Source organism: Cervus elaphus, chromosome 21 (assembly GCF_910594005.1).
Source record: "Cervus elaphus chromosome 21, mCerEla1.1, whole genome shotgun sequence".
In the NCBI taxonomy this organism is placed as follows: Eukaryota; Metazoa; Chordata; class Mammalia; order Artiodactyla; family Cervidae; genus Cervus; species Cervus elaphus.
Window position 1 is genome coordinate 20,025,119 of NC_057835.1, and position 12,733 is coordinate 20,037,851.

General features: G+C 42.8%; 1 protein-coding gene across 3 annotated transcripts in view; it reads right to left on the reverse strand.

Annotated features, from left to right (window-relative positions):
• FER1L6 (fer-1 like family member 6) overlaps nt 1-12,733 on the reverse strand; it is a 162,214-nt gene that overhangs the window by 101,306 nt on the left and 48,175 nt on the right. For all 3 annotated transcript variants that reach the window (XM_043880377.1, XM_043880375.1, XM_043880376.1), the window contains 6 exons: nt 10,026-10,088; nt 8,092-8,170; nt 6,361-6,517; nt 5,571-5,757; nt 4,132-4,324; nt 288-640 (listed from right to left, as the gene is read on the reverse strand). In XM_043880377.1, the coding sequence (XP_043736312.1) occupies nt 288-640; nt 4,132-4,324; nt 5,571-5,757; nt 6,361-6,517; nt 8,092-8,170; nt 10,026-10,088 (1,032 nt within the window). The remainder of the gene's footprint in view (nt 1-287; nt 641-4,131; nt 4,325-5,570; nt 5,758-6,360; nt 6,518-8,091; nt 8,171-10,025; nt 10,089-12,733) is intronic.

A 12,733-nucleotide genomic window follows, 5' to 3' on the forward strand; every position in this document is an offset into this window, starting at 1 on the left:
CACCCGGCCACCCACTCCCAACAGCTCCTCCAGAGTGCTTTAATTTTATTTTACTTTGGTTTCCATGGGAATCTGTGTTTGGGGGGATGCAGACAGAATGTAACATGAGCAGATGGCTATGATGTGAGCAGAAAAAGGCAGAGGATCGTCCCTGAAATACAGGGCTGAGTCAACACACATTTTGCAGGGGGCGCCACACCTCTGAGGGGTCTCTGGGGGCCCGAGGCAGATCCTGCCTCTGCCCTGGGCTCAGGGCACAGTCTCAGTGGAGGAGCGCTCAGACCTACCTCTGGGGGCACGTCGAAAGGCTCCACCTCCACCTCTGTTGAGTTGGTTTTGTCTGAAGCCTGCTGGGGTTTGCCATCGTCGGTTTTGTCACCCTTGTCTTTACTCGCGCCTTTGGAAGATTTGGAGTCTTTGTCCTTCGGAGACAATTTGAACTCTTTGAGCGTCTTGGAGAATTTAGACTCCTGTGCCCCTCCCGAGAGGATCTCCACAGCAATCTCCACCAAGATTCTGCCCCGGAATGACACGCCTTCTCCGAAGCCTTCATTCAGTTCCTGGTAGTCATCCATCAGACTGTGGTTCCTGGGTGAGCCATACAGGTTAATCCAGGCAGGTCCAAATGTGGGCAGGAAGCCTAGAAAGAGCCCAAGTTTTAGTTGCCTGGTTATGCTTTCAAGCTGGTTACTGCTTGATGAAAGTTGTGCACATTTGTTTAGAAATGTATAAAGAAAAGACAAGAGAAAATATTTACAGATATCCCATCACGGGGAGGTCCTTGGTGCCTTAGTGGTTAGGATTCTGGGCTTTCACTGCCACGGCCCAGGTTCAATCCCTGGTTGGGAAACTGAGATCCTGCAAGCCATGAGGCTCGATCAAAAAACAAAACAGAACAGAACATCCCTGACTTCCCTAGTGATACAATGGATAGCAATCCATCTTGCAATGCAGGGGACACTGGTTCGATCCCTGGTCTGGGAAGATTCCACACGCCACAGAACAGCCAAGCCCAAGCACCACAACCTTTGAGCCCGCATGCTACAACTACTGAAGACAGTGTGCCTAGAGCCTGTGCTCAGCAACAAGAGAAGCCACTGCAATGAGAAGCCCATGCACTGCAACTACAGAATAGCCCCTGCTCTCCAAAACTAGAGAAAAGCCCATGCATGGTAACCAAAAATAGAATAAAATTAAAGAAAGACAGGACATGCCATCACAATTGGCATTTTGCTATGTTTCTTTCTAGTCTTTCTTCCATGTATAGGTTTAGACTTGCCCATAATTTTAGCAAGGCTATGCCGACATGCATTTTCATTCATCAGACTTTTATGGACTCCTAACATGTGCCAGGCATCATTTTAGAGATGAAACATAGAGCCCAATGGAGATTAAATCAGATACAAACATGAAACAAATATTCACATTACAAATGCTATGAAGGAGCTATATCTTGTGCTGCAAGGACAAAAAACAGGCTGATGTGGCATGGAGAGGAATTAGGCAGAGAGAGGAGAGTTCTGGGCAGAGGAAAGAGCATGTGGCAACTGGAAAGGAGCTTGGAGGCAGAAGGAACTGGAAGAGAAAGCCAGTGTGGCTGGAGTCCAGAGAGGGAGCGGGTGAGAAGAGTGTGGAGAGGTGAGTGGGTCTGTCTTTATCTTAGAAATTATGGGAATATTTTAGAGGAGTTTGAGAAAAGATGTGACCTACTCAGATGTGTGTTTTTAAATTCACTTTGGCTGCTATGTGAAGGGTTATAAGAATGGATGTAAGCACACTGGTTCAAGGTCTCCTTCATCATTAAAATTCAAGACATGGATAGCTTGGACCAGGGTGATGGTAGTGGAAATTGAGAGAAGTAAATGTTCTGAAATATGCTCTAAACATAGAACTGAAAAGACCTGGTGATCTTAACTTACTCTTAGCATAAGTTGTTTCCTTTCTTGATCCATAGCATCTGGGAAAATATAAGTGTCTATGCAAACATCTCTTTGGCAACTGAATGTGTTCCTTTTGTTTTCTTTTCTGCAGCATGTAGGATCTTCATTCCTGGACCAGGATCAAACCTGGGCCCCCTGCAGTGGAAGCTCAGAGTCTTAATCACTGGACCACCAGGGAAATTCCCAGAATGTTCCATTTTGACTGGCAATACAGTATGGTGGCCCTGAGCTTGACTTCCTGGGTTCAGACTCAAGTCTCAGCTCTGCCATTTTTAAGCTGTGTGACCTTGGAGAAGTCTTTTAACTTTCTGATGCCTCAGTATCCTCAACTGTAAAATGGGAATGCTAATAGTACCTATCTCAGGATTATCTATCAGGATAATCTAATCTATCAGGATTAAAAGAGATAATATTAAGTGCTTCACTTAAGTGAAGTCTTTAGGAAATGCTCTAAAGTATTAGCTTAATACATGCATGTGTGCTAAATCGCTTCAGTCGTGTCCAACTCTTTGTGGCCCTATGGACGGTAGCCCTCCAGGCTCCTCTGTCCAAGAGATTTTCCAGGCAAGAATACTGGAGTGGGTTGCCAAAACCTCCTCCAGGGGATCTTCCTGACCTAGGAATCAATATGTATCATAAATTGCTTAACAATTCTTGTTGATGAAAAGTTGCCATATGTTTTATTGTTATCAATCATTTTAATACCTGAAAGCTTCCTCTCTCCATCCCCTCACCCACTGCCCCATTCCTCCATGCACTAGATTCTATCCTGCCTTTGAATAAATTCTAAGAAGTAGTGATATTGTGTTAAAAAAGGTAGAAAGATTCTATGGCCCATGACATCTACTTTTTACTGTTGCTATACATCTCCCCGAACCCAACAAAATGATTCTGAAAAGTTGTGGGTAAAACATGTCTATGTCTGGATGAGAAATCCTATAGATGGGCAGAATTTGCTTTCTACATAAAGCAATCTGGGGGAAACATTTCCACAACATGGAAAGTTAAATGGTATATATTTATTAAGGCCTTTCTATGATGACACTCTTATGCCAGGCACAAAAAGGTGTAAAACTTGTTCGTTGCATAAGCCAAGGCTTTTACAGTATAATGTGTATACACACACATATACACAAATATATACATTAATTAACACAAATTTGTAGTGCAGAGAAAGATTCTCTTGGGATTTAAATAAAAGGAAGGTGGGTTGGGATATTTAGAGAATTATCAGCTATTAATTTATATTTTGCTAATACAGTAAGTCCCCTACATATGAACCTGTAAGTTGCAAACTTTCAAAAAGATGCAAATGTGTGCCAACCCTTGTATGCCAGCTGCTGTACTGTACTACTGTACTTTTCAAGGCACTGTGCTGTAAGATTAAAAATGTTTTATTTTTGTGTTTGTTTTTTATGTACATATGATTTGTATGAAAAGTATTATAAACCTATTATAGTACAGTACTGTATAGTTGTGTTAGCTGGGTACTTAGGCTAACTTTCTGGACTTACCAACAAATTGGACTTATGAACACACACTGGAATGGAACTCGTTTGTATGAAGGGGAATTACTGTAAAGAGCCTTATCCAGGGTGAAAACTCTTTGGACTGACTCAGTGGGTTAGCTGGGACTCTCAGTTCTTCCCTTGGCTCTCTGCAGTCAGCTCATGCTCTTGAGTTTCCATCAGTAGTTGAGGGAAGCATATTTTTTTAACCATTTAAACACAGTAAAACCATTCTAAGCTTGGGAAGTGAAGTTACTCAATCGTGTCTGACCAACCCCCATGGACTGTAGCCTACCAGGCTTCTCCATCCATGGGATTTTCCAGGCAAGTGAGCCATACATAAATACATGGTAGTTCAGATGTGGTCCATGGACCACAGTTTGCCAACCTCTGATCCAATTTAAAGTCTTCATTTTTCAGTTAAGAAGCATAAAGCCCAGAGAAAGGGAATGATTTCCTCAAGAACACACAGCAGTGTTCCTGGAAGACCTGGGATGGGGAACAAGCCTCATGGTTCCCAAAGTCTGCCTCAGTCCACTACCCTAAACCAACCCAAGCCACAGACCAGGCAGAGATGGAAAGTGCCTAACACATTGCCTGCTTCAATCCTCTGGTTTTGAAGATGAGGCTCTAAATGAATCATTTTGAGACCCTACCTTGAAGTCAGACGTGTGAGGCCTTACCTTTGTCTCCATCCTGTTCATTGGAGATTTTCTTCAAGTCAATGAAGTGGGTTGCCAGCACTATATCATTCATGCTGCCTTCATCCCACACCTGGATTTTTACCCTCCGACACAACGGAGGGAACATTTCCTTGAAGACCACCTGTTCATGCCACACGGGATCAGCACAGTTCTTCTGCACCGTGGTTCGCCCCTAAACACAAAGCCAGGAGGATGTGAACCATTGAAGGAAATGAAACAGGCCTTTGATCAACTAAAGAAAACTCTTCACACCAGCTGGAAATATAAAGTAAGTTGCCAAAAATAATGAACCTGCTTCCACCAGGCACCCATGAAAGTCAGTACATCCCATGAACATAACCAGTGTCCTGCTCTGTGCCAGACACGTGCTAGGCATCTGGGACAAAAGGAGGGTTGTCACAGGTCCTCCCCCAGAAAGTTTTCATCATCACATTGGGTTGAGGTGAAACTGACACCTGTGTTATGAAGGCATTCCATGCATTTCCAGGAAGGCAGCAGATACAATTAGACCCCGAGTTCATGTCTTATAAAAGTAGGACCGGGCATTTCCCTGGTGGTCCAGTGGCTAAGACTCCATGCTCCTGATGCAGGGAATCTGGGTTTGATCCCTGGTCAGGGAACCCACATGCTGCAACTGAAAGACCCTGTGTGTCACAATGAAGATGAAGGATCTCATGTGCCTCAATGAAGACCCAGTACAACCAAAAATATAAATAATAAATAAATAAATATCATTTAAAATTAGGACCTGGTACAAATCCCTTCCCCAGTCTAGACCTCAGTTCCCTCATCATACAATGGAGGTGATATCCTACATGGGGGTTATATATGTCCTATATATGCCAATGGGACCCAAGATAAAAGTAGTCCAAGGTTCACCCTGCCAAGGGGAGGAGCTGGATAGAGACACGAGTGTTAGTTGAAGCTTCTGAGTCCAACTAATCAGGATTAGGCTCTGCCCACGTGCCCAGGCCCTGGCACATCCAATGGTTCTTGAGCAGGGAACAGCCAGACACAAGGATGTCCAGGCTTACATATGATAAGGAAAAGCTGGGTAGATTGTGGAGCAGATTGAAAGGGAGGTGGTAATTCTCTGGGAAGTGGGGACTAGCCAATAGCTCAGAGAAGTAGCCAGAGGTGAGGAAGGAGGCCTGCCTTCCTGGGTCCTGAATGGTGGCTCCCCCCTCCCAGCCCGCCCAGTTTTCCTCCATGAAACTTCCAGGAAGGTGAAAGTGAGAGGAAGTAGGTGACTCTCCCCTACTTTCCTGCCAGTGCAAGGCCTTCTGGCAACATGCTTTCTCTCTCCAGGCATGTCTTGATTTTGATTTTAATGTAAAATCCTTTACCCAGCAGTGTCCCGGGGTAAAGAGCAGAATTCTGGCCCCAGGTCTGCCAGGATTGGGACAACGGACACTCACCGTCTGCCCAGCGAAGGAGACCTCCACAAAGGGATCCACGAGGTCCTTACTGTCACCCACAAATGCTTTGGTGACATTCGCCATGATGCTGGAGTTCACCTTGGGCAACCCTTCGGCTTTGTAGAGTCTCACGTAGAACCTGGCCCAGGGCCTCTCTGACGGAAACCCTTGAGGGATCAAGAGGTTCCTTGCGGGGGACAAAAAAGAAACATAAAACAGCTGTTTCACTTGAAAGAATAGAAAGAAAAGGTAGAGGCAATTTGGAGGCAGAAAGGAGCATCCTGATACAGGAGAAAAGATCAGGATGCATCACTAAAATGAGTTTTCTTCCTGGTGTGAATGACAGCGCAGGGTATGAATAGAATGAAAGCAGTAAACTGGTTCAGGTCCCAGAATTACAGAATAAACACTTAAAAGAGGTACATTAAATCTTCCCATTTCATAAGTCAGGGCCTGAAATTATTCTCCCTTCAAAGAAAAATCAGCCCAATTCAGATCAATAGGATAAGCTTGGAATAGCTTATCTATTATGGGTTGGTATAGGAAGACAGGCTGCTCTTGTTCTAGAAGCTGACCTCCCAAAGGACAGTGATGCCTTTGGTAAGATACCTCATGGTGCCCCTGACAGAGCAGAATCTCAGGTGGACAGGCCCTTTTAACTTGGCAGTTCTCAGGAACCCCTAAAGGGGGTTCCTTCAAGGAACCTTTCCTGAAGGAAAGGGAGAGGGAAAAGACACGGAAATGGGGACATGTCATTTCTCTTGCATGGTCCTCCATGGACCTGTCTCACTTTTCTATTTGCTCCTCGGCATCAGAGGTTTTGGGGTTGGGCTTTAAGACATCTCCTTTTCCAGTCACGCTGATGTCACACTTCAGGTACCCCTTCGTGCCAGTCCTGATGTCACCAGGATCCGTGAGCAGGGCCCACTTGTCACAGAACTGATGACCTGCAAGACATCCGAACAGCTCAGATAACCTGCCCAGGTGCACCCAGATGCTCCACCCACTTCTCTTCCACTAATCTATCTCTGCATTTAGAAACAAACCTCCCCACCCTCTGCTCCCCAGGAGGGGCTCGCTCATCACAGTTATTTCCAGGTCCCATGCAGCCCCTCCTCTCCTCTCTCCCCACCCACTTCTCCATCTTTTCCCCCAACCTGCCACAGGGATTTGGGAAGCCCTCGACTGAGTGGAAAATGCCTGGACTAGAGTCTAGCTTTGAGGAGAGAAGGACATGAATGCAGTGTAGAAGCCCTGTCTGAGGGACTTCCCCGGGGGTCCAGTGGTTAAGACTGTGCTTCCACTGCAGGGACCACTGGTTGGGAAACTAAGATCCCACATGCTGCACGGTGTAGCCAAAAAAGAAGAAACCACACATAATTTCACAGGCCACAAGTGCCACTCATGGATCTTTTTGCCTGGCCTACACAGTGAGCAAAATCTAGACTGTAAACTTATCTTTAAAAAAAAAAACAAAAAACAAAAACCTGTTAGATCTGGCAATAGTCCACATTGCCACACGGTGGCAGGTAGGAAAGGAGCTGAGTAGATGCTATTCCTTCCATAGGAATTACGTCCCCCTGCCTCCATTTCCCCCAGCCTCCCTCAATTCCCACTGCATTAAACCCAATCCACTGCATTCAGTGATGCCCACTGCCTGGCCCCTTGGGGTCATGTGCATTGGAATCACTGTTGAAGAGAAGGAAACTTTGATTAGAAGATTTATGTTTGCTGTTGGTTCTGTTACTTATTAACTCTTGACCTTGGACAACCTGCCTAGCACCTCTGAAAAATCAGGGATAATAGTAATAATTACAGCAAATCCATGTATTACTTATCATAGTCATTATTTTGTGCTAGATCCTATGAAGTGCTTATGCATATATGCTTATGTTTATATTCATTTACATATACATTTACTTAATCCTTCAACAACTCTATGAAGGAGATGCTATCGTATCCCAATTTTTACAAATAAGGAAATTGTAGCACAGAGAAGTCAAGTTATTAACCCAAGATTGCACAGCTAAGAAAAAGCAGAGTAGAATTTGAAGCCAGGCAAATCTGGCCCCAGAGTCCACATTCTTAACTTCCACCTTTCCTTCTTGTGTCTCACAGCAGTAAATTGGACAGACTTTGGGAAAATATTTTTAAAAACTGCTCAGAAGTATCCCTGGGTTGGGAAGATCCCCTGGAGGAGGGCATGGCAACCCACTCCAGTATTCTTGCCTGGAGAATCTCCATGGACAGAGGAGCCTGGCAGGCTACAGTCTGTGGGGTCACAAAGAGTTGGACACGACTGAACGACTAAGCACACAGCATACGGACATATAAGACAGCTTTATCATTAGACTGAAAACTTTGAAGAAGAGATCTAAGAGTTATACAGTTATGCCACTTTGCATAACTGATGCTCAATATATTGAATGAATGGATAAATGGATAAAGGGAAAAATGAATTGACTTCTGGGTGTCAGAAGAAGAGAAGAGTAAGAGAGACTGGGAGGCAATACTTTCTCACCAGGTTGGTTGTACACGGTCCCCAGGTCCACTTTGAAGGAGCCGATCAGTACACTTCCTATCAGCTTGTGGTGAAAGACCTGGGAGAGATGGAGCAGTGAGTCTGGCAACATTAGGTTTCTGTTTGAGGCTAACTCTGTGAAAAGGGCTCACGACAAACCCATCAAAGAGGATTCTAGGGCTTGAACCTTGTCTGGCCTTCACTCTTATCTGGAGCACGCTGACATTTGGTTATCGAATCTCAGGGTTGGCTGTAAGGGTGGCCAAAGAATCACAGCTGTACCTCACCCTCTAGCAGGATTTTAGCTAATTGTCCTTTGAGGGACACTCATCAAATCTCACCACCTAAAAGGTGTTTGTTTTTTCTTTGTTTGTAGCCAAAATGAACTCTAGAGTAGCCCAATATTCAAATCTATCTCTGCATTTAGAAACTCTACCCAATCTTTTTTTTTTTTTTTTGGCTTTGTCATGGGGTCTTAACTGCAGCAAGAAGGACCTTCCTTGCATTATGAGGGATCTTCTGTTGTAGCACATGGGTTCTATAGCTGTGGCTCACAGGCTCAGTAATTGCAGCCCTTGGACGTAGTAGCTCCACAGCATATGGGATCTTAGTTCCCTGACCAGGGATCAAACCCATGTCCTCTGTATTGCAAGATAGATTCTTAACCACTGGGCCACCAGGGAAGTCCCAGCTCTACCCATCTTTAAATGCCTAGAGCAAATGCTGCCTCCTTTAAGCAGCCCTCCCTGATCCTTCACAACTGAACATGTTCCCTTTCTCTCCTAAAATCCCACAATGCTTTGCTCACAACTTTCCCATCCCTACTGTCTTGAGAAGTCTGGGACATGTACAGTAGTCGGGACAAAGGAGGATGTCACCCTCAGTATTTTGTCTGATAAGTCAGTAGACTGCTGGCTGTTTACAGCAGAACACTTTTCATTCTAAATGCAATTAAGATAAGGAAGTTCTACAGGAAGCTGGCAGAGCTGGGCCTGGGTCCAGAAACCACAAAACTGCTGAAGAATGAGGACTAGTTTAACCTTTAACCCAGAAAAGAGAAAACTGAGGGTGTGGAAGAAGGGTGATAGTAACTCAGGTGTCTTCCACTCTTGAAAATACTGCCATCTAAAAGCAGGTATAGGATCTCTTTGCAGTTCTCAAGCTGCAGGAAGAGAGATTTCAGCTTACTATAAGGATAATTTTTATAGCAGAACTCTCCAGCAATGGAATGGGCCTCTCTAGAAGTAGTGACCTGCCCGTCACTGGATATAGTCAAGTAGTGCCCAAGAACCCCATGTCATGTGTCATGGAAGTGGTGGAGAGGGATTCCTGTACTGGCTGGAAGTTGGACTACATGGCCTCTGAGCTTCCTTCTAACCGTAAAATTCTATGAGATCCTTGATTCAAGGACAGTTTTCTACCTTCTTCCAAGTTAGAGAAACAGAGATAGGCAATACCAGCTTTGATCCTCTGCTAAAAATCCACTTGCTCCACAGAGAGTCATGACCCTTATCTATGATGCTGCATAAAACCTAGCTATCAACTGTTCCTCTGAACTCCAGACAGTCCCCTCAGAGCCTGCAATAAAGCTGATCCCACAAACAGGTGGTTGTCTGACTGATGCAATGAGACAACATCCTGGCAATGTCCCAGGTCCCAAAATATCTTCTCACCACCTGTCAGCATGCCTGAAATTCACATGTGAAGAATGTTTGGCACCTGGTCACTTCTTATTCTTCAAGAGTCACATTCTTCAAGTACCCCCAAGCAAGATTCCGCTATTAGCTAAATCTTAATGCAGAACTTATGTATAATACAATATAATATGATATAGATTGAATGGGTGACGAAGATAGGCAAGGAAGTCTTCAAGACTTCCCAAAGCCTAGAATCTCTTCCACCTCCATCACCATCACCACCAATGATATACTTACTGAGATTTTGATGATCTTGTCAAAAAGATGCAACTGGGGTCCGATGAAGTCGAAAACAAAGTACTGTAAAACATAAAGTTTATTCTGCATGTAAGAACTTTCATGTAAGAACTCTGTTCTTCAATACTTCTAGTTCTGCGTTGTTCTAACCAATTGCTGCAACGTTCCCAATGGCATAACTCTATCATCAATTAATTGACTTGCTTAATTTGTTTGATTTGTTTCCACTGAAACTTGTTTAATTTGTTTTTATTTTTTTTCAAATAGAAAAAAAAACACTAATTACATCTTTTCACAACATATATGTAAGCTTTCCTCTACAATGGACATGAGAATTGGAATTATTGGATCATAGCTTATGTGCATGTAAATTTTTAGTAGCTAGCATAATTTTTTTCCAAAGGAGCCAAAGCATTTTACATCCCCATTGGCAGCATATGAAAATAGCCATTTCTCCATTCCCTTGCTAGCCCTTGAATTGTCAGTTCTCTTACATATTCATTTTTATTGCTTATATATAATGATGACTGAAAATATATCTCATTGTGGTTTTAATTTAGAGTAAACGATTAAAATTTCATTTTCTTGGGATTTTTCAGCTTCAAACATCCTTGTGACATTCCCAAGACTGACCAGGAAAATAATAAAGAGAAATTATGGGGAAGGAAGATTTCTAATTTGAAGAAAGTGATTGAATTTTAGAGTTGAAGAAAATATATAGGCTAGTCTCCATATTCTACATATAAAGATTGAAGATGAAAAAATTTAAAAGACACGCCTGGAGTCATATAGCTAGTTATTGCCGAACCCGGGACCAAAGTTGAGTTCTCCAAACATTATCATAAAAGGAATTCAAGTGCGAGATGTTTCACCACCGGAATTTTGTCAAGTTCCCAAAGTGAGGTAGGATGCTCCTCATGTAGAAAGCTGGAGTAGTGCTTTGTTACAGACTGTGTTTTAAGGACTGAAGGTGGTGGTCGAGTCAGAACTAGGAAGTTATTTCAGGGATTGTTTGGTATTTGAGCTGCATGATGGAGGAATGAGACAAGGACATTAGAGATGAACATGACATCAGAGGGAGAGGGAGACGTGATCACTAACAGCTTGCTGTTAAAGGCAGAGCAGAAAAACCGAAACATGGAAGAAAAACCAAAGATGTCATCATATCCTACAATAAGAGACCTTCAAAATGGCAGTCCTGCAATATTAATGAAAAGCTATATTAAAGTTATATTATGTTCAGTGTCTCCTGTTTAAGAGAACAGGAAACTATGCATAACATTTCAGGAAATTTTGCATATATATGTTCAAACTTTTCAAGAGTTTTGGTGTTCAGAAAATCTTTTCTGTGCAAAACTCATTTACATGAAGTTCTTCATTCTCTGGTATATGAGATGCTGTGGGTTCCTTTGGACTAGTAAATTAGTTGTACCATTTATTGCCTTCCACTGAGTTTCACATGTTTCAGACTCAACTGCCTGACATAGGGTCCTAGACCTCTGAAGCCACACACATTTTTCTAGCTGGGAAAGATTCCCCAGCCTCTACTAACTGATTTCTTCAACATCTGATGAACTTTAGGCTTGAAAATTAGAGTCCAAATCTGTAACAAAGAATTTTAATTCAACTTTTATGTTTTCACTCGCTTTCCCGGTGACTACATTTATCCCAATGGAATGTCACTTAGATGCAAGACTTGTTTGCATCAAGCAAATACTTATACTCCTTAACAAATCTGTAGAGCTTTGCAGTTTTAAAGCACTTCCATGCATGTTATTTCATATCGCATTCACACTCAAAGATGTTATGGAAGTGGAGAGAAGAACAGTAGAACACTGCCACTTTAACTCATGGTAAAAGGAGCTAAGGCAGGAGTGACAAAGAGGAAAGGAGTTAACAGCTCAAATGTTATGGAGGTGGGGAGTAGAACAGGAAGGAGACACTGCCACTTTAATTAGTAGCTAAAAGCCCTAAGGCAGGAGTGATAAAGAGGAAAGGAGTTAGTTAACAGCTCAAATGGGATTTGGGGATTTTCTGTTGATTTTATTATGCATCCTCCCCCTGACTTCCTTTTCAATTTCCACTCTCATTAAAAAATTAATTAAGAGTTGACTGCACTTTTTGACAATTCATGGTGTTGAAGTGCCTGGGAGGAACAAGCACTCTGGCACACAGTTGGAATATAAATCATTACCTCTTTGGAGGGCAATGTGGTGATATCAAATTTTAAATGCATATACTCTTCACCCCAATTATGCATTTAAATATCATTATAAGTAGTATCCGAAGGCTGAAAAAAACTTTTAATATCCATCAATGAGAGACTGACTGGTTTAATAAATTATAATAAGTCCATGCAATGGAAAACTCTACAGCAAAGAAGGGAAAATAAGGTTGAACTAGATGTCTTGATACAGACTAATCTCCAGGATACAACATTTTGTGAAAAGGCCAAGGTCCAGGACAGTGTGGGTAGAACACTACCATTTGGCTACAATATTTGTTCACATTCTTATGCACACCTGGAATATTTCTGGGAAGATACACAAATGCCTGGGGAGAAAGTCTGCCTCCAGGGAGGAGGACTTAGAGATCAAAGATCAGGGGAAACATATACTTTATACATTTTCTCATAAATCATTTTATACTTTTTGAAACTTTGACAGTTTTTAAAAACTGTGTAATCTTTTTATTTAAGAAACAAGAAA